Below are 19,600 nucleotides of genomic sequence, written 5' to 3'. Positions count from 1 at the left end.
TAGAAGTTTCCGAGTTTGCTGCGCATGCGCAGAAATAACCCATTGTGTGATTCGCAGAGACCACGAAGAAGAACATTGAATCTTTAAAGAGTACTCTTGCTTTTGCTTTTGCATTAGGAAAATTTTAGGTGTTGTTTTGGTAAAACTTGCCAAATGTAGTCCCAATTTTTTTTCAAAAAAAAATTCTACCTTTTTTGGAGGTAAAAACTCCAAATAGAAAAATCCTAATGGCATTCAAATTTTATCCCCTGGATTTTGAAATGCTTTGTCCCCAGTGCCACATGGCCAGAAGGAGGAGGGACCTGCCTGCATAGATAACCCTCCAAAGAAAGAAAGCCTTTGCAAGGGAGGAGGGGTCCCAGCTGATAAGTCTGATTTAACCAAAACAACAACAACAATTTCTTACCCACCTCTCCCCATGGATCGAAGTGGGGAAAACAACAAGAACATACAATGCACAGCATCAGTTAAAAACATACACGAGTTTAAAAGAACAAATAGAAGCAGTACACATTAAAACAATTAATCCATAGTTTAAAATTCACAATGTAAAAATCTTTGCAGGCCAGAAATGATTAGTCTTTAATGCTGTTTTAAATTTAGATACCATATATTATCTGTCGAATCTCTTCTGGCTCATAGTCTAGGAGCCCCTGAAGAAAAAAAGTCCTCCAAGTGACAGTTACCAACCTAGTCCTGTCTGACTGGAATAAATGTTCCTGATTGTATAGTGTGGATTATACAATTCTGTAGGTAATTGGACACAAACCATATAGGGTTTTAAGGGTAATAACTAATCCTTTGTACCTTGCTTGGAAATTAATTGGTGGCCTGTGGGATGATTTTAATATTGGTGTGATAGGATCATTCCTGGACATACCTGTTATCAATCTGGCAGCCATATTTAGAAATAATTGAAGTTTCCAAACTTGGAACAGAGGTAGTCCAATGTACAGTGCATTGCAAAAGTCCAGCCTTTAGATTACCAGCAGGTGCATTACAGTCTTTCGGTCCTCCAACTTTAGGTAGGGGTTCATCTGGTGTAACAACCAATTCCTGTCCTTCTTGGCTGGTCATCCAGGGAGGAGATGCAATTAGATCTCACTTACAATATAATATTAATGCATCTCTGATGGGAGGGGGAACTTGTGGGGGGACTGACAAATACACCTGAATCCTCACACTTGCCCAAAAGACATTGCTAGCAGTTCACAGAAAACTTGGTTTTTGTGACAGACTACAACTATAACTCCTTGCCAGTAGTTCTGCTGACTAGTGCCAGTAGGGGTTCTGTATATCTATTCCTGCTATAGATAATATATTCAAATAAATAAAGAATAAAAGAAATTGTAATGCTGAGAGCTCACGTCTTGCCAAGAAAATATGTTTATGTATCAAGTGTATATTGACACTGGGGCACAGGGGAATTTTTTAAGGAAAACACCTCTTTGTTTGCCCATCTCTTTTCCTGCCACCAATGGAAAATAAACTGTAGCAAATAAATGGTTTAAACATACAGTAATTACAGCAAAACTGACCAGAAAGGTGTATCTGCTCCTTTCACAGCTCAAGTATTTTCATGTGCCAAATTACTTAGGAGTTTATCACATGTGAGGAATTTCTCTTAATTTTGAATGAAAAGAAAGTGGGGTCAGAACGCATTCACGTAAAGTCGCTAGTTTAGCGAAATTCTGTGAATAAACATTGCATTCGAACTGGCTCCCTGTTGCCCGAAAATAGCATGCCATTGCCTGAATTTGTGTGTGGCAGTCTATCACGCAGTAACGTGAAACCACATGATTGCACTCGGACTGACTTCCCATTGCCCGAATTTGTGTGTGCTGGTCTATCACGCAATAACGTTAAATCACATGGTTGCGTTTAGATTGCCATTGGATTATACTTCCAGTTTCCCTTGTCTGATAAACTCGTCTGACTGAGCCTTAAAGACTTATTTAAAATGTTTGAAAAGTCTAATAGAACTTCAGAGCTTTAGCATATGTCTTACAGGAACTGGTCACAGTGTAAAATTGGGGGGGGGACTAATAATTCTAGGCATTATTATCACTTGAAAAAATACAGGATGAAATCATGTGCAGTAAAAAAAAAAACAGAAAGTACATGGAAAGCAAAAGGCAGATTTAATAGAAATTTTTGCAAATATAAGCGGAGGAATAAAATTAGACCTTTATGTCTTCAGCTTATGAATTCTGTATGGAAAGTAGTGTTTGACAATTAAATAGCAAGAGAGTTTAACAACCATTTGGCCTGACACAGAAACAAGGTGGAATTTTATAGCCTTCATTTCCTCTGGTAAGCCAGATCAGTGTTTCTGTAAATACTCCTTAAATCCAGAGAAGACTTGAGTATTTTCATGAAAACAGCTGCATGGCAGATGGTAGATATGGCACACTAAACTAAGTGGGGCTTGCATAGAAGTAGCATCAGAAAAATGGGGGAGGCCTGCATTCTTCAGTTGCCACAGATATTTGCCAATCTCCTAGTGTTCAGCCTCCATCCTGAATTTTGTGAAACTCTTGATGTTCAACAGCCAATTGATTTGACGACATCTCCTCTCTTTTTTTAGGATACCACTAGATTTTTCCATCACCTTGCTTAGATCACTAGATGTATCGTTAAATATTTCTACAGTTCATAGAACTTTTATTGTTGATAAAATGATTACTTAGAATCAACAAGTAGAATCATTCAGATAACTCCACTCCTTAAATGATACTTTTCTTGTTGTTTGAAAGTATTCAAAATGCTCTGTAATGCAGTTTATGGGGAAGGATTCCAAGGGGTGTGAAGAGCTATTAATGGTTCAGATCATCTCAGTATCTGGATCAGAGCTAGGAAGAGATGCTATTGGATTACAGCCTCCAGAATCCCCTAGTTGACATTGTCAGTGGTCAGGGATTCTGGGAACTGCAGTCCAAAAAAGTAACTTTTCCCCATTCTGATTAAGAAGGATACTTCCCACGAAATAATTCTGAATTAATTTTCCATATACCTCCAAATTTTTCTTTTTTGACGTTGTCATTTTCTAGATTGACTGGACTAAAACCTGCTTATCATCCAGTCCAGTTAATCTCACTGTGCCATTGACTTGCATGGAAAATCAGATTCTGTGGGAAACAGTTGCATAAATTGTTTCAACTGTAATTTTTATGACTTGATGTTTTAGAATTTTTTAAGAGGTAGAAAATGTTTGGCTTCCTCTTCTCCTCCTGCAAAACTAATTTCAGCTTCCCCTCAGTGTTTGAGCAGTTAACGAGCTGTCTAAGCAATATTCCTCCACTTTAAAAAGCCTGAATATACAATGTTGGTGGCCAAATCTCAGTGGAACTAATCAAAGGATGCACATTTGCCCCCTCTTTTTATACTCTACCTGGGCTGGGTGCAGATTAGCTTTTCATGCACATGAAGACAACATTTTAGTATTGTACACACAAACACAGACACACGTTTACCACAGTCTGGAATTCAGTGAATAGAAGCACCCTAGGAGCGACCATTGCCATGTACCAAGCATTTCATTTATCATTAGCAAGCACAGTCAAGCTGTCTAGAGTGCATAATGAGTATTCTTTGTAGCTAGAAGTTTACATTCACAATCTTCATGTGGTGTGGCTTATTATCATCTGTAGAGTTTAGATCAAGACAGATAACTTTCAGGGTCTGGGAGGTTTAATTGAGATCCATATGTATATACACAGTGGGGCTATATCCTACCACTGCTCCTGAATTTGCCATTGTGAATTGGTGAAATTAATCCTTTCCCCTAACATAAACACAATACAGGGGAGCATGCACCGTGTGTGTGTTTTAGATGAAGCATCATACTGCTGGAGCTTCCAATCAGCACGATCCACCTTTGAAATAAGGTTTATAGTCTCCATGTGTCTTGTTTGCATGGGAAAGGTGCCATGTAATTTTGCCACAGTGAATTAGGCAGTGATGTGCTGGGGACCTTGGTAGAGTCTGCAAAAAGAAATGGGGGACAGTCATATCTCATGGGTTGTGTGCCGTCCGGCCATGCTTTATGTCAAAGATAGAAAATGAGAGATTAAAACCCTATGTTCATGCATTCTTGGGAGTAAGCCTTTTTAAATAAAGTTAATGTGGGTTGCTTCTGGAAGCTGCTTCCAGGATTCTCTGGAAACCTAGGTTTCTGTGAGAGGGTTCCAAGAGAAATTATTCATGATGGGGAGGGGACTCCAATTTTTTTTATCTATAGATATAATTTTTATGCAGGGATTCCCTGAAAGTTGAAAATTATTTATCCTCCAGAATAAAAGGTTGAGAAAGGCTGCCATACATACATTTCTTTCTAAATGGTTTGGTACTTCCTAACAAAAGAACCAAACAGTTTCTTGAAAATGGTGTTTTATGTGGGCTATATTTCCTTTCCTGAATATAATTTGTACCACCTTTTAAAATATTATGTCAGCTGCCACCTTGATCAGTGATGCATTCAGCATGAAAAGCAAAACCATTTCTAACTTGGCCAGTTTCAGTGCAGAGCACCGCAGTGCTCAGCTTATAAAAAGTAATACTGATTCTAAACATGTATAAAATATCTCTGTGCTCTGCCAAGCAGAGGGCTTCATTTCAAATTATGTGTTAGAGCAAAAATTGCCAAGTGAATATAAAGGTGAGTCCCTATACTGGGAGAAAGGCAGGATATAATAAAAGAAAATAATCAAAATAAGAATAAGAAGAATAAGTTATTTGTGCAGGGGTGAGCATCCAGGCAAACCACTAGTTTATAGGAACAATAGCATTTACACTCCAATAGGGAGAGTGTTCATGTAGGAATACTTGGAATTAGTCACTTTATTGAATACAGAGATATGGATGGATGGTCTACCACATAAGCAGTCTACAATAGCAAAAATTGTAAGGGGGGGGGGGCAACTTAGCTATCCTTTTAAAAAATCTTGCTAAGGCTGTAATTACAATAAGTGGGAAGAGAGTGGGGAAGTATGGGTTCTTAAATCTATTATATTGACCAGGTAGAGGTTCCCACTTATTCCTGGTGAAGCAGCTTTAGGAAAGCATTCCTTGTGAAGCAGGTGTGGGAATAGCCCCATTGGCACGACAAATCTTTCTGCTTTTGCCCTAAAGATGCCAGAATCTGGCAGTGGTTAGTTTAGTTGGCTTTATGGATTGTTTAGCCCAAGAAACCATTATTCTTAGACCAATTGAGACAACTGAGGTGTGAATGTATTCCCACATCACAGTCACTCTGGAGAAAAAGCTAAGAGGGAGGGCAGGTTTAGACTTTCATCCACCACCCACCTCCTCCTCAGAGATGGTCAGCAGGCTCACTGGAATGGACAGGGGAGGTTAAATCTTTCCTCATCTCTGTGGTCCACTACAGCAAGTGGGGAAGAGTGTGTATGCTTGTGCATGTGTTTGCAACCTCTGACTGCCCAGACAACTCCTAAGGCTGTGGGGATCTATTTTACACTATGGATTTTGCCAACGTCAAATTAGGTTGGTAGGTAAAAACATTTTTTTAAAAAAAAAACCCTGCCCATCCTTCAGCTGAAAGTATAGAGAATATCTGTCAAGTGTGCAATTATTCTCTGATGGAATATGCCTCACACTGAGGGGTTATCTTTAGTAAGCTGAAATAGTCAAATAGGTACTTAGAGCTCTGTGCAGATTCAGATTGGTCAGATAACTTTTGATTTAGCTAAACCATATTCAATAATTTACAACCCTGTATACTTAAAAATAACTAATGGCTGTTTCTAGGATGTGATAATAATAAACCCATATTATTATTATTATTATTATTATTATTATTATTATTATTAAAATCTTGACTACAGTGTAGATATTTCTGTTCAGTTTTCCCCCTCTGTTATTATGCCTCTCCTTGCTCCCTACATATCTTAACTATTTCCTAGCTAGTTTTATTCTTGGGTTTCAGTTCAGTTGCTTTACTTTACTTTATCTTCCATATTTGAATCTTCTTTCTAACAAGCTTTATTTTTTGCAGGCAGAATAAGAAAGACGTATAATCTGGTTGATATGCAAATCCTGGGCATTGTGCAAATAGGATACAGTTCAGTTAATAATGGAACAATGCTGTATTCTGAAGCATTGCAAAATTTTGTAATTTAATGTCTGCTCTTCTGGGATCATATCTGAATAGAAGCCTGTCTGCATTTTGTTCTAGCTAGGGAGTGCTTCTATTCATCAGTTGTTTGACAAAGCTTCTAATCGCTTTTCTAGATCTGCAATCATGCATACATTTGCATTAAGCAACCAAGTAATTCTTTGACCCTTGTCATGCATATTTCATTGAAGAGATGGAAAGTTTGTGCCATTTAAGGTGTATTTTGAACCAGAATTAGTTTTGCATGGGGTGGGGTGTTCATGTGCCATTTGATGATTAAATGCTAAACTGTTTTCAGTACATGCTGAGGTTACTTATGGCTTTACCTGAAATACCCTTCAGCTCTATAACAATGGGTTGCATGCAACATCCAAATCCAAAATGAAACAATGAAAATACTTCCTGTATCTTCTATTTGATAGAATTCATGTGTGATTTTTTTTTTGGGGGGGGGGGGGATGACATAATATCAAACTTAAACACTATTTGGGGGTGCCACTATCTGAGGGTAATTGATTTCCATTGCTCTCTGTGTTCCAGATCGTCTAAAAATGGATGTGGGGGGTCTAAGCAGAGAGCTTAGATTTCCCAGTGTATTCCTTGACTCAAAAGCACAATGTTGAGTAATTACATATGTATAAGTGTTTATATATGCATGTCTCTCCCAAGTGTTTATATATCTTTATTTCATTCTTGTATGAAAGAACAAATAATTTCAGAAGTTTTCACACCACTGGGAAAGATTATGAGAAGTTTTGAAATGTGTTGATGCTTTTTAGCACTTTATGACCATTATGCAAAAAACCCATTTTCACATTAAACCTTTTTTATATGTTTGCTTTTGCCCCCAAAACACATTTCTCATGAAAAATGTATATTTTGTGCAAAATCTACTACTTTTGATCCTAATATCTTTAATACTAGATGAGGAGATTGCAGAACATCTAGTCCCACCCGTTGTTCAATGTAAGAAACTAAAAGCAAGAGCATCTTCAAAGATGCTCTAGGCTAGCCTTTGCCTGAAGACCTCCCCTGAGGCATCATCCACTGCTCTTCTAGGAACCAGTTCAGTTGGCAAATTTCTCAGACTCTTGAGAGGTTTCCCCTAGCATCATCTGAAACAGATCCTCTTATAATTTAATCCCGTTAAATTAGACATACTCCTGCCTTCTGCGGCGGCAGAGAACAAGTCTTGGCCCTGTTCTGAGTGTGACAGCCCTTTGGGTATTTGCACCTCAAATTTGAATCTGTTTTAAATGGTTTTAAATTGTACTGGTATTTGATTTTTTATATTACACTGAACTATTTATTGATTTTAATTAGAAATTGTTTCAATGTCTATATTGTTTTATCTGTTTCCCACCCTGAGATCTCATGATCAAAGAGTTGGATAAAAATGTTTAAATAAATAAGTAATCACGGCAAACCCAGCCATTAAAATATTTTGAAAGATGTCAGAGCATCCTTCTAACTTTTCAGTTGTGCTGCAGGTTGTAGAACAGTTCTCTGTGCCATCAAAACATGACACTGGCAAGAAAATTAACTCAGCGAAGGTATTTCTAGACTGGACTCACTTCTCTGGATATCTATAAAATATACTTCCAGGATCTCTCATTCTTCCTAAAAACATGCTGCAGAATTTTATCTGTGATAGGAATAGAACATTAAATAGTGTGGTTCCACCCCCACCTTCAATTTTTGCCAAAGTAAATACTGTCCCTGAAGCAGAGATGGACAGCTGTGTTCCCCTGAGATGTTGTACCAGTGCTCCCATAGTCTGCATCCGTACTGCAGAAATAATCCAATTTGACACTGCTTTAACTGCCATGGCTCAATGCTGTGGATTCACTCTGACAGAAAAGGCTCTCTGACAGAAAAAGCTAAATATATCACAAAACTACAGTTCCCAGAATACATAGCATTGAGTTATAGTAGTTAAAGTGGTATCAAACTGGATTCGTTTTGCAGTGCAGATGCAGCCATAATTTTTCACCATTAGCTATGCTGGCTATGTCTAATGGTAATTGTAGCCCTCCTCAAAAAAGCTGGAAAAATTACCCACTCTTGCCCTAAAAAGATCTGTTTTGCTGTTTGGGAATGCCCAGAAATCCAACTTTGGCATTGGGGGACCAAATGGTCTCAGTACCTTTTTTCACCAAATATTAGTTTAATAAAACACACACACACACAAACCAAAAATCCATTAGAAGTGATAACTTCTGATACTCTCCACCCACCATCTGTAGGTGATAATAGCTCCATACAAATGCCAACAGATAGTGGGCAGAGAGTATCAGAAGTTGGAGCTGACTGGATCACTAAAGGGTTGTGAAAATAATCTGGGTTGAATCTGGATTGAACCTTTGTTGTTTAGATGCATTTTGAATGCATCTGATTAAATTTGGGAGGGAAGCTGTCAAAAAACCCACTTACCCCAGGATAATCAATATCGGGGGTTTTCCTGAGTTTTTAAAAAAGATTTACATCATCGGCAGTGTGAATAACTGATGCGACTAGACCCTCAATAAACTGGGATGAAACTCTGCATGCCTTGAATGTGTTTTGAATACATCTGCATCATCATCTTTATTCAAGTGCTGAGCACCCAAACTCACAGAGATGTGCATAGATGTGGTCCCATAGTGTGAATAACAAACCCAGAATGTGTGAGTGAGTTTATCAACATCATCACACTAAAAAAAAAACCAATGTCTGAATGACCCCTCAAATCTATCAGGAAAGTGATGTGGCTATGGAAGCACATGAAGCCATCCCAGATGCTAAGCCTCTCGTTTTGAGGCATATGGTCCTGATACTATATCATTTAAACAGAGAATACATGCAGAGAGTGCCATCTGCTGGGAGATTCAAGGTAACTGTGAGAATTGTTTCTGAAGTCACACTGCTAAATTTTTTTATGGAACATCAAAGTCGCTTTAGTGGCTGCTTCTGGAGCAAACACAAGAGGAATGTTGTGTCAGTGCCCTGGGAGGAGTGGGGAGATACTCCATTGAAACAGATAGGGACCTGAGCTCTGGGCAATGAAACTCCCATAGCAACACATGAAGCTGACTGTACTAAGTCTGCCCATTGACCAGTATTGTAGACTATGACTGTGAGTGGTCTTTGGGTTCTTTCATGGCCCATATGGAGATTCATTTTGAGACCTCCTGCATATAAAGCATAGGCTACAGCTCAATTCTCCAAAAGTGGAAGAAGGAACCAAGGGATAACCTGCTATATTGGACTTAGTCCTACCCATGGTGGAAAGTAACTGTGTGATCTTGGATGCTGTGACAATGAGGGCTGTGAAAGAGAGGGAAACTTGGACTTTAGAAAGCCTATTGGAAAAAAAAAAAAGCTCAAGAAAAATTTGAGTGGGATCCCAGGGTTAGAAATCTTAGGACCTGAACAGACAGGCCAAAATAAAGCTGCTTCGGGTTACTTTGGAGGTATGCTGTTTAAATGACACATGCATCTTAAGAGGCCAAAGCTGTGCTGCACTGGAGTGTGGCTTTGGTGCGGCTTCCAGCCTCTCAGGACGCCTACATCATTTAAACAGCATACCTCCAAAGTGACCCGAAGCAGCTTTATTTTGACCTGTCTGTTCGGGCCCTAAAGGGGGGAAAAAAGACTTGGGCCTGTTACAGACTGCCAAAATAAAGCTGCTTCGGGTCTCTTTGGAGGTATGCTATTTAAATGATGCATGCACCCTAAGAATCCGGAAGCTGCACCAAAGCTGCACTCCAGTGCTTAGGAATGGAGTGTGGCTTTGGCGCGCCCTCTGGACTTTTAGGACCCATGCATCATTTAAATAGCATACCTCCAAAGAGACCCGAAGCAGCTTTATTTTGGCAGTCTGTAACAGGCCTTGGAGTGGGAGATCCTCAAAACTGAAATGCTGAAGACGCAATCATAAATTGTTCCCCTAAGAAGGAAAAACGAAGGCCCTTCAAAGAAGCTTCTGAGGCTACCCAGGGAGATGAGATGCGCTAACATGTTCATGCACAGAACTAGGAGATTGAAGGATGTATTACCAAGGAGGACTGGGTGTTCCCTTAACTCTATGATTCTGTTTCCTACACTTGCTTGAATGTATGTTATATCTAGCATTTGTAATTCTGTAGCTTGTAAAAAAGCTGATGAATACATTTGATAGTAACTATCCAAAGACTTAAATGACATTAGGGCTTTGACAGACTGTCCCAAAAGGGCAGGCTGGAGCCGCCTGTTTTTACTCCTGATGGAAGCTGCAGCAAGCAAATGGCACGGCTTCCGTCAGGACTAAAAATAACTCGCTGAAAATTGGTTCTTTTTAGTCTGTGCGGCAGGTGCCATCAATGTGCCAATGGTGCACTCATTTGCAGTGATAACACTTGTGCGGTGTGGCAATGTTTAGATGCTGCACCATGCTTGCATCATTATGACGGCCCCCATACGGATGGGGCCATGCCATGATGGCACTGCTGGTGTGTGGTAGGGCTCAGGAGCATGCGGTCACTTCACACTCCTGAGCCCTAAAATCAGCCCCAGACCACTGCTTTCCGGTAGTCTGTACCAGGCCATTGTGAATTCTGGAACCCAGAATCACCCAATGATGCTGACTGGTAAGAGAATCTAAACAGTGAACAGAAGTACTTCTTCAAATAGTGCATACATAAATTGTGTAATTAACTTCTTAAATTAGTCTCCATCCTTTTTTCAGAAAAAAACATCCTATATTGGCTTCATTCACACTACATAATAAACCGGCGTTCAAACTAGTTTAAACTGCTTTAAAGGGCCCTTTTTCACACTGGCGCCAAATTTCTCCAACACGGTTTGTGGGGAGTGCAGCAGTAAACCCGGTTAAACCAATTCTATCAAATCCGAAGCATTTACTGCATCTTTTTAAATGATTTGGTTCAATGCAAGTGTGAACACATTGTCACTTGAATGTGGTTCCCTGTGACGCGATCATCCCTGTGACATCACACATTTTAGAATTCATTTTGAATCAATCCAGTTGTTAATGTGAACATGAAGTGGGTTAAATTGAAACAAGCAAGTTCGCGGGAATCAACGTCTGAACATCTATTCGGTGTCAAATTGCTCCATCGATTTGAAATGATCCAATGCAAAAATCAGTTTATTATGTAGTGTGAATGAGGCCATGATGTAACACAATTGCCACAATTTCTGTTTGCCAGTCCTTCCAAAGGATATTGTTATGTATAATATCATGTTCCTATTGTGCCAGACTAACTATTGTTTTTAAATTTTCAGTATAATCGACAGAGAAGTGTCTTTAATGGCAGAGGTTGACAAAGTTAAAGAAGATGCCAGTAAGTAGAAACCAAAGTGCTAAACATTGTGAGCTTTGAAGCAAGTGGAAAGGACTGTTTGTGGCTGCTCTTACAAAAATAACAACTGGAATTTACTTTTTCAAAAGTAGAAGAGTTGTTATTTCTCCATGTACAGGCAGAGATTGTGGATGTATCTGCCTCTACATTTTGCACCAGATGTTCCCATCTGAAACTGCGGACACAATTATAATTACCATTGTGCATTCAACAGTTACACTGGAAAACCTTTGCTGAAAAGTGAGCACTGGAATTTTCCTGCTGCTCAAAAAAGTAGATTTCTAACAATGATAATAGGTTTCAAAGGGTTTGGTAGGAGCCAGGTAGAATCTTGCCAGCGAAAGACAGAAGCAGAGAGAAAGTGGAATGATGTTTAGGATTTGTAATGGTCAAAGTTAATAGTGCCCTTCTCTTTGCAGAAGCCAAGTTAAGTAAAATATCCCAATAATGCAAAGTTGCTTCATTTTCATAAGGTTATATCGAAACCTGAATGAGCAGATTTGGCATAATTCCTCTTCTCCTTAACAGGCTGATATAGAATGCTATGGAAAAGAAAGTCAAGAAAGCCCCCTTGCATGGGAAGACCACTCATATAACATTGAATACAACCCATAATTTATGCAAGATGTAAATCCAGATTTTCTTAGCATGAATTTTCTTACAACTGATGTAGCACACAGTTGCGTTCTGTGTCTCATAAGATGTTTCTTAAAGAGAACAATCAAGGTAGCTAACAAAACATAAAGCCACTCAGTCAGTGATTCTTAAAATAAACTACTGGGGTGAGGGGCTCACCTATGATCATAGCACCTGTCTATGTACTTAAGAAAGACCAGTTTTCAATCTGGTGGTCCATATTCACATAAATTTATCAGCTCCGGGCCAGCTTAGGTTTGTTGATTAAATGTAATGCCACCAAAGGCAGCAGACAATTGTTTTCCATAATATCTATTACAACTTACTCATGCCTTTCCAATATAATGGCATTCAATGTTTGCCCAATTCACCTAGCAGCTACCAGTGGTATGGGGTGGGAGTAGAGAAATGTGACTATCCAAACACAGCAGTAATTTATACTAGAAATGAGGTGACGAGTCAGCTATGGCTGCAGTTTTCTTTTATGTGTGGACAAATTGTTAATTCATTCTAGGGGCTTTACTGTACAAGCCCCTATTTCACAGCAGTCATGGGAACATGGCACTTGTAGAAAAACCATCACCATAGCTCCTTTCAGTTGTGCGACCGGGACTGTTTCTCCCTTTGCGTTATCTTCCTGACTGTCTCATAACCCTGCCCTACACCCTACCCAGCATGCCTTTCAGGGTTTTGTTTTTTAATTCCCACTTTTTCAAGCAATTATGAATTACCCTGGCAGTGATGTTTCATACCTGGGGGACTTGTGTGCTTGCCAGTTCATTGAAGGGTTTCCCCTGTCAATGAAAAGGGATGGGTTGGAGCCAGAACAGCTAAGCTATAAAGGCAGTGTTGTATAAGTATCAGCAAAGCTGCTTCCTTTCTGGTGCTATTGTGGTTTAAAAGCTATGTGTAGTAATGTATCTCTCCTCTCCTTGTTGATACAAAGGATGTATGTTGAGAAAATGAGTGCACAATTCACAGTTTTTATGTTATCCTTTTTATGTTACAGTGGAAATCTTAACTGCTCGTCAGAAAAAAGCTGAAGAACTGAAGAGATTAACTGATTTGGCTAGTCAGATGGCAGAGACGCAGTTGGCAGAATTACGTGCTGAAATTAAGGTTTGTTTTTCAGGCAAATACTTTGATGGGATTTGCAAAAAATAAAAATAAAATAAAACCAGGCCTTGAGAATTTTCTGTGGAACTGCAAGGTATGCAGAAATTTGGCAAAACTGGAAATAAAGTATCATGGTGCATGGATGATAGAAACACTGATCTCTGCACAAGTGATAAATTTAAAAACTAGTGAAGATATGATAGAGACTAGTGCACAGAACAATGGCCAGCACAAAGGCATGACAAAATGTGTTAGTTTGGTTGGTTTTAAAAAAATCAAATGACCATAAATAGCAATTGCATTCAAGTAAGTACAGTGGACCCTTCATATCCACTGGGGTTTGGTTCCAGAATTCCCCATGGATACCAAAATCTGTGAATGCTCAAATCCTATTAAATACAATGGTATAGTAAAATGGTGTCGCTTATATAAAATGGCAGAATCAAGGTTTGATTTTTACCATTTATTTATTTTTTAATATTTTAAAATCAAGAATGGTTGAATCCATGGATAAAAAATCCTTGGATACTGAGGGCCGACTATTTGTTTTGTGAAATACTTCATTGTATACTAAATAAAAGAAGTGATGTGATTAATCAAAATACAAGATTTGGAAAGTGGGTGCATGACAGACATGGACACACTATGGATATAGTACAGGTCAAGTTTCCTTTATCCGAAATGCTTAGGACTAGCCATGTTTTGGATTTTGGATTCTGGAATATCTGAATATGCATAAGATATCTTGGAGATGAGACCCAAGTCTAAACATAAAATCATTTGTTTCTTACACACTTTGTGCACATAGCCTGAAGGTAATTTTATACATACTATATTTTAATAATTTTGTGCATGAAACAAAGTTTGTGTACACTGAATCATCTGAAAGCAAAGATGTCACTATTTCTGCCACTCATGTGCACAATTTTTGAATTTGGGAGTATTTTGGATTTTGGAATTTTGGATAAGAGATACTCAACCTGTGGAACTGCCAGTTATGAGTGTGGCTAACCAAACTTTTCCTCTCAGTGTAGCGAACTTCTACAATATTTTATTATTTTGCCTGAAGGTTGTATTCCACTTCCCCTGAATTTGCAGCACACATCTAACCATATTTTTAATGTCTTCTCTCCCTCATAAGAGAAGGGTATTCTGCTAAGAGTACTGAATAAATTGCTGTAAGAAAATGTCATAAATGAATTTTTAAAACACCAGATAGCTCTAAGACAGGAACGTGTCTCTAACCAAAACATGTTTTTGAAAAAGAGACTTATAACCATTTTGCATAGAGTGCCTTTGCCATTCTAGTTGATCACATGTAATGAAAGTAATTTTCTCCTCATTGTAGCACTTTGTCAGTGAACGTAAATATGATGAAGAACTGGGTAGATCTGCCCGCTTTTCTTGTGATATTGAACAGTTGAAGACTCAGATCCTGCAGTGTGGGGAAAGTAAGTCATGGCGTTTCTCACTAAGGATTGTGGAAGTTTGTGCCTATACATGTTTTCTAAGCCCTGGCACAGCCTATGCCTATCTCACTGGAAATAAAATTGGTGTGGGGGGTGTTGGAACTGGGGTGCCCTTCATTATCTTCTTCATCTGACCTCCCACCCAATTAGGGTAGCATAAAGGATTACAGTATTCTTTGGCCTGAGTGACAGCCCACTGGAATTTGTGGCCTTCTACTCTGTTACGTGACACATTGATAAAATAGTGGGTAGAGCAGTGGCGCCTCAATGTAGTTTAAGTGTCATGCTAAGCCAAAGCATTATTTGTAGACATGCTTCCTAACACTTAAAAAAGTTAAGGGAGGAGGGGTTAAATAGAGACAGATATTTTTAAAAATAGTAAAAGCTGGATTCCCCTCCCCTAAACAATACATTTGTAATGAAGGTGCTTTCCTCCTCGATGTAGCACTTTGTCTACAGAGTTGGCTTTGACAACGCTGGCTCTTTGGCTTAGTAACACAGATGAGCACCACTACCTACAGTCAGACACAACTTGACAACCTTATCAAAGGATAAGGTTTATCCTTTATCTTTACCTTAAACAATAAATTAGTACCAAATCCAGTGGTATCAAATAGTTAAAACAGAGAAACCATAGCATAATATAAAATCACAGGTGGGTGGAAATAAGTCTAACCAGCCACAAAACATGGCAGAACCTAAAGGTCTTAACAACACACCAATGTGTCAAGAAAAATGTGGTGGTGGTGGTGATGGTGGCCATCAGTATAGTCTGAAATAATTTTCTTTGAGCTCAAAGGGCCCTACACCAGTAGCAACCCAACCCAACGGAGGCCATTGCCTTCATAAAGGTTTTGCTACAACCTTTAGACACAAATTCCTGTCTCTACCTATTTCAGAGGCAGAGAACCTATGATCCTGCAAAACTTGTTGGATGATGATGGCTCTCGTGGGAATTGGGGTCCAATAGCTGGGGGGAAATCACAAGTTCCTCACTCCTGATCAATTTCCTCCTCAAGAGACCTCCTGAAATTGGCTGCTTCATCAGGTTTCATGGCCAGACCTGGGATCAGCAGAGACTCCCAAGGCAAAGGCTTCCATTTCTTGGGTGCTACAGTGGAGAAGCACCCTATGGTACTTAACCATTGTTGATATGGCACAAGGACACAGAATGGGGGCTCTGCTGAAGAGCATGGAGGGCAAACAGGACCATGTTAATACAAAATTATTAACATGGTAGTTGAATCTACCTGTGACCTTCCATTCACAAAAGGGATTTTCATTTACTGGATACTACTGGTAGTGAAAGAGCAAAACACCCTTCACAGATGCTCCACAATTTCAAAGGAACCCTCCCACAACATGGAAGGTAGCAGGGGGAGCTGCAGTGGAGAGCCAATGAAAATGACAGCCCTTCCTATTTCTGTTTATGGAAAGGCACCATCCTGTTTGGAGAAGGACAGCCTACTAAACTGAATAGACCTGAAGAATTATATACTGCAGATATGGGTATTTCCTAGGTACAATGAGAGCTTTAAAACTGCTCAGTTTGGCCTTGATTTTTTGTTTCTTTCCCACCCCACTTCTTTTTTGGTAATGTCTACTATATTGAAACATGTGACAATATAATGTCATCCTGTGTATTTCACTGTCAATCAGGAATACGAGGCAGGGCAAGAAGCATAGCTGACTAGTAGAATACACGCCATGCATGCAGAAAATGCCAGGTCCAGTTCTTGTCCTCCCTAGATTAAAAAAAGAGCTATGTAATAGATGATGGCAAAGACCTCCATCTAAGACCCCAGGAAGCCAGCTAGTTAGAGTCTAAGCAATGCTATGTGTTTTCAGGAATCACATATTCTGTGTGAAATGTTAACTCAGGAAGAGAAAAGAAAGCTGGGTTAACTGGAAACAGTGTGCTGTTTGTTGTAACATGTAGCTGGCAACAATCAGTAAACATGTACTTTTGTCCTTAAATGCACCAGAGTATGTTTAGCTCATTAAAATATTTTGTACAACAGATTCTTACCAAATCCAGGATGAATTGACAACAGTCCCAACATAATTCTATCAAGAGTTCTGATTCAAGATTAATTTCTCATCTACATCCCAAATTGTTCATTTGGATCATTTTCACACCACCTATGGCCTCTTTCACATTACACAGTTCAAGGACTTTTGATAACACTTCAACAGCCATGGCCTCATCCTCTGGAATCCTGGAGTTTGCAGTTTCGTCAGGCCCTAGAGCTCTCTGTCTGGGAATTGTAAGTATCCTTCCCAGAACCCAGGATGCATAGGATGGAGACGTGTGAGTTATCAAAGGACTAGAATTATGTAGTGTAAAAGAGACATATTATGAAGTACATTTGTGGCTTTGACTTTTGTGGCTTTGATTATTTGCAGTTTTAGTTAATATGTTCTCTTTAGGAACTTCTAGGGCCTCTAGCACAACTCTGACAGAAGTTGGCCATAGAGTTGTGCTGGAGAACCATGATGTTCCTAGAGAAAACACTCCTCTAGGCATTTGTAGTCCCTCAAAGTTGATTCTGTTATGTTCTGGCAGACCACAGAGTTGCACTGGAGGACTTGGATATTCCTAGAGAAGTGTCCTCTCAGGTAAAAATAGTGGTGGGGTTTATTTGTGGTTTTTCCACATTCATAGGGGTCCTTCACCCCTAACCCCAGTGAATGTGGAGGGACCAGTGTATAATGAAAAGGACAACTGCTGTGAACATCTTTCTGTCTTAGTGGCATCATTAGGGTTGGTGTCACCCCCAAGGAACTACTGGGATGGGCTTTGGATGAGGAGGAGGGTTTCACCCTGGGGCGTCTCCTACTGCCATCCTTCCCCCACTCAGCTGAGAAAGCAAAGATGCCCCCCCCCCCCCGAGCAAGACCAGTTTTTAAATTACAAAGGACCTCCACCCTCAGAGAAAGAAGAAATCACAGTAAACACCTCTCCCGTGAGAACAATAGTGGAAAGGACTGGGAGGGGGAGACTCAGGAGGGGAGAGCAGTGAGAAAGGTCTGCATCTTCACCCCGTCGTTGCCTCCACAAAGGGGGGTGGCACGCCAAAAGGCTTTGGGACACCTTGCTGCTGCCCAGTGTCACCCCCTTTGATGGTGTCACCCAGTGCAGTTCACCTGCTCATTTAGTGATGCCACTGCCTTATTTCAAACTGGTGTCATGCTGGAATCAGTGCCAGTCTGTTCTGTGATGTAACATTAGGTCTGGACATGCTTCTTCCTTGCAGTTTCTCACCCAAAGAACAACTATTCCTCAAGAACACCCTCCAGCACACAGTCAGCAACTTTGCACGCAGCCACCAGTATACAAAGTACATACATCCGAAAATCCTCTAGTCGTGCTTGTGCTAAGACTCCTGATGGTAAAGCAGTAATAGCCAAAGGCCTGAGCCAAGCTGTGACCAATGCCACAGAATCCTCTCCTCAGATAATTTCAACAAATAAACAGGTGAGATTTACAGAAGGATGATTCACTGTTTCAGCATGAACAGTAGGAAGTTTAGAAGTTACAATTGCATGAGAAATGTGATAGAAATTAGTAGCTGGAATTAACTTCATGGGTTACCGAGTCCAGTATTCTACAAGATACAGGAATTGTTCTCAACCACAATCCATACCTAAAGACTTGTCAGTGGTGAGTACTTTTATATCTGGGTATTATCTGTTTGAAAACTAAGGTTTGTCAACTATGCCCTTAAAGATTTCTAGTAAGCTTCTATTCACCAACTTAGTCAAATGTTGCACCTTTCATGCATTTCAGAAAATTCTTCTCACATTTGGCATGGAACTTTTATGTTACTATATAAACTCATGCAAATAATATGACTTTTGTGTACAGTAGGCGCTTGGTATCTGCTGGGGTTTGGTTCCAGTATTCCCCCCCCCCCCCCAAATAGATAGCAAACTCCATGGATGCTGAAATCACATTAAATACAGTGGCATAGTAAAATGGTGTCCCTTATATAAAATGGCAAAATTAAGGTTTGGTTTTTTGTGGGTTTTTCGGGCTATGTGGCCATGTTCTAGAACATTTTCTTCCTGACGTTTCACCAGCATCTGTGGCTGGCAATTTCAGAGAATGCTTTGCCTGGAAAAAGTTGGGTGTATATATACTGTGTGGGCCTGGGAATGCAGGAGTGATTTGCATGTGTGGTGTTCTGTGTTGATGGCTGGCCTTGGGCTGGGAGGCTAATGCAAAGAGGATTAATGTCAGGTAATTGGTGATCATTATCTGCTGGGAAAGCCCCTGACTCTGAATAGTTTCCCATTTGCATTTGCTGAGTCCTTATTTTGCTATTCCTCAGGACTGGTAGCCAAATTTTGTTCACTTTAAGGGTTTCTTCTTTCCGGTTGAAAGGTAGGCTGAGGCCTACCACCAGCAAAAAGCAATACACATGCAAATCACTGCTGCATTCCCAGGCTCACACAGTATATATACACCCAACTTTTTCCAGGCAAAGCATTCTCTGAAGATGCCAGATGCCACAGATGCTGGCGAAACATCAGGAAGAAAATTTTCTAGAACATGGCCACATAGCCCAAAAAACTCACAAAAAACCATGGATGCTGGACACGAAAGCCTTCGACTTCACAAAATCAAGGTTTGCTTTTTGGAATTTTTTTTTAATAATTTCAAACCATGGATGGTCAAATCTGTGGATAAAGAGAGCTGAATGTATTTGTTTATGATACGTATTTTTTTTTAAAAAAAATCTTTCCATTAAATTTACTTCCATGTATATGCAGAGGATTGCAAACTGAATTTATGATGCCTAAAAGAACGTTTGCAATTTTCTATTCACTGTTTTGACTTCCTTGGAATCTCACAGTCAGTAATCAAAATATATTGGTTGGCATCCTCTTAGTTAACGATG

General features: G+C 39.7%; 1 protein-coding gene across 6 annotated transcripts in view; it reads left to right on the top strand.

Annotated features, from left to right (window-relative positions):
- SPATS2L (spermatogenesis associated serine rich 2 like) overlaps window positions 1-19,600 on the top strand; it is a 90,147-nt gene that overhangs the window by 69,021 nt on the left and 1,526 nt on the right. For all 6 annotated transcript variants that reach the window (XM_089519462.1, XM_089519461.1, XM_089519466.1 and 3 more), the window contains 4 exons: window positions 11,399-11,457; window positions 13,121-13,230; window positions 14,576-14,678; window positions 17,954-18,174. In XM_089519462.1, the coding sequence (XP_089375588.1) occupies window positions 11,399-11,457; window positions 13,121-13,230; window positions 14,576-14,678; window positions 17,954-18,174 (493 nt within the window). The remainder of the gene's footprint in view (window positions 1-11,398; window positions 11,458-13,120; window positions 13,231-14,575; window positions 14,679-17,953; window positions 18,175-19,600) is intronic.

The sequence above is a fragment of the Sceloporus occidentalis genome, unplaced genomic scaffold (genome assembly GCF_023333645.1).
Source record: "Sceloporus occidentalis isolate IW3139 unplaced genomic scaffold, rSceOcc1.0.p SCAF_4, whole genome shotgun sequence".
Lineage (NCBI taxonomy): Eukaryota > Metazoa > Chordata > Lepidosauria > Squamata > Phrynosomatidae > Sceloporus > Sceloporus occidentalis.
Note: the sequence above shows the minus strand (reverse complement) of the source record. Positions and strands in the feature narration are given on the sequence as shown.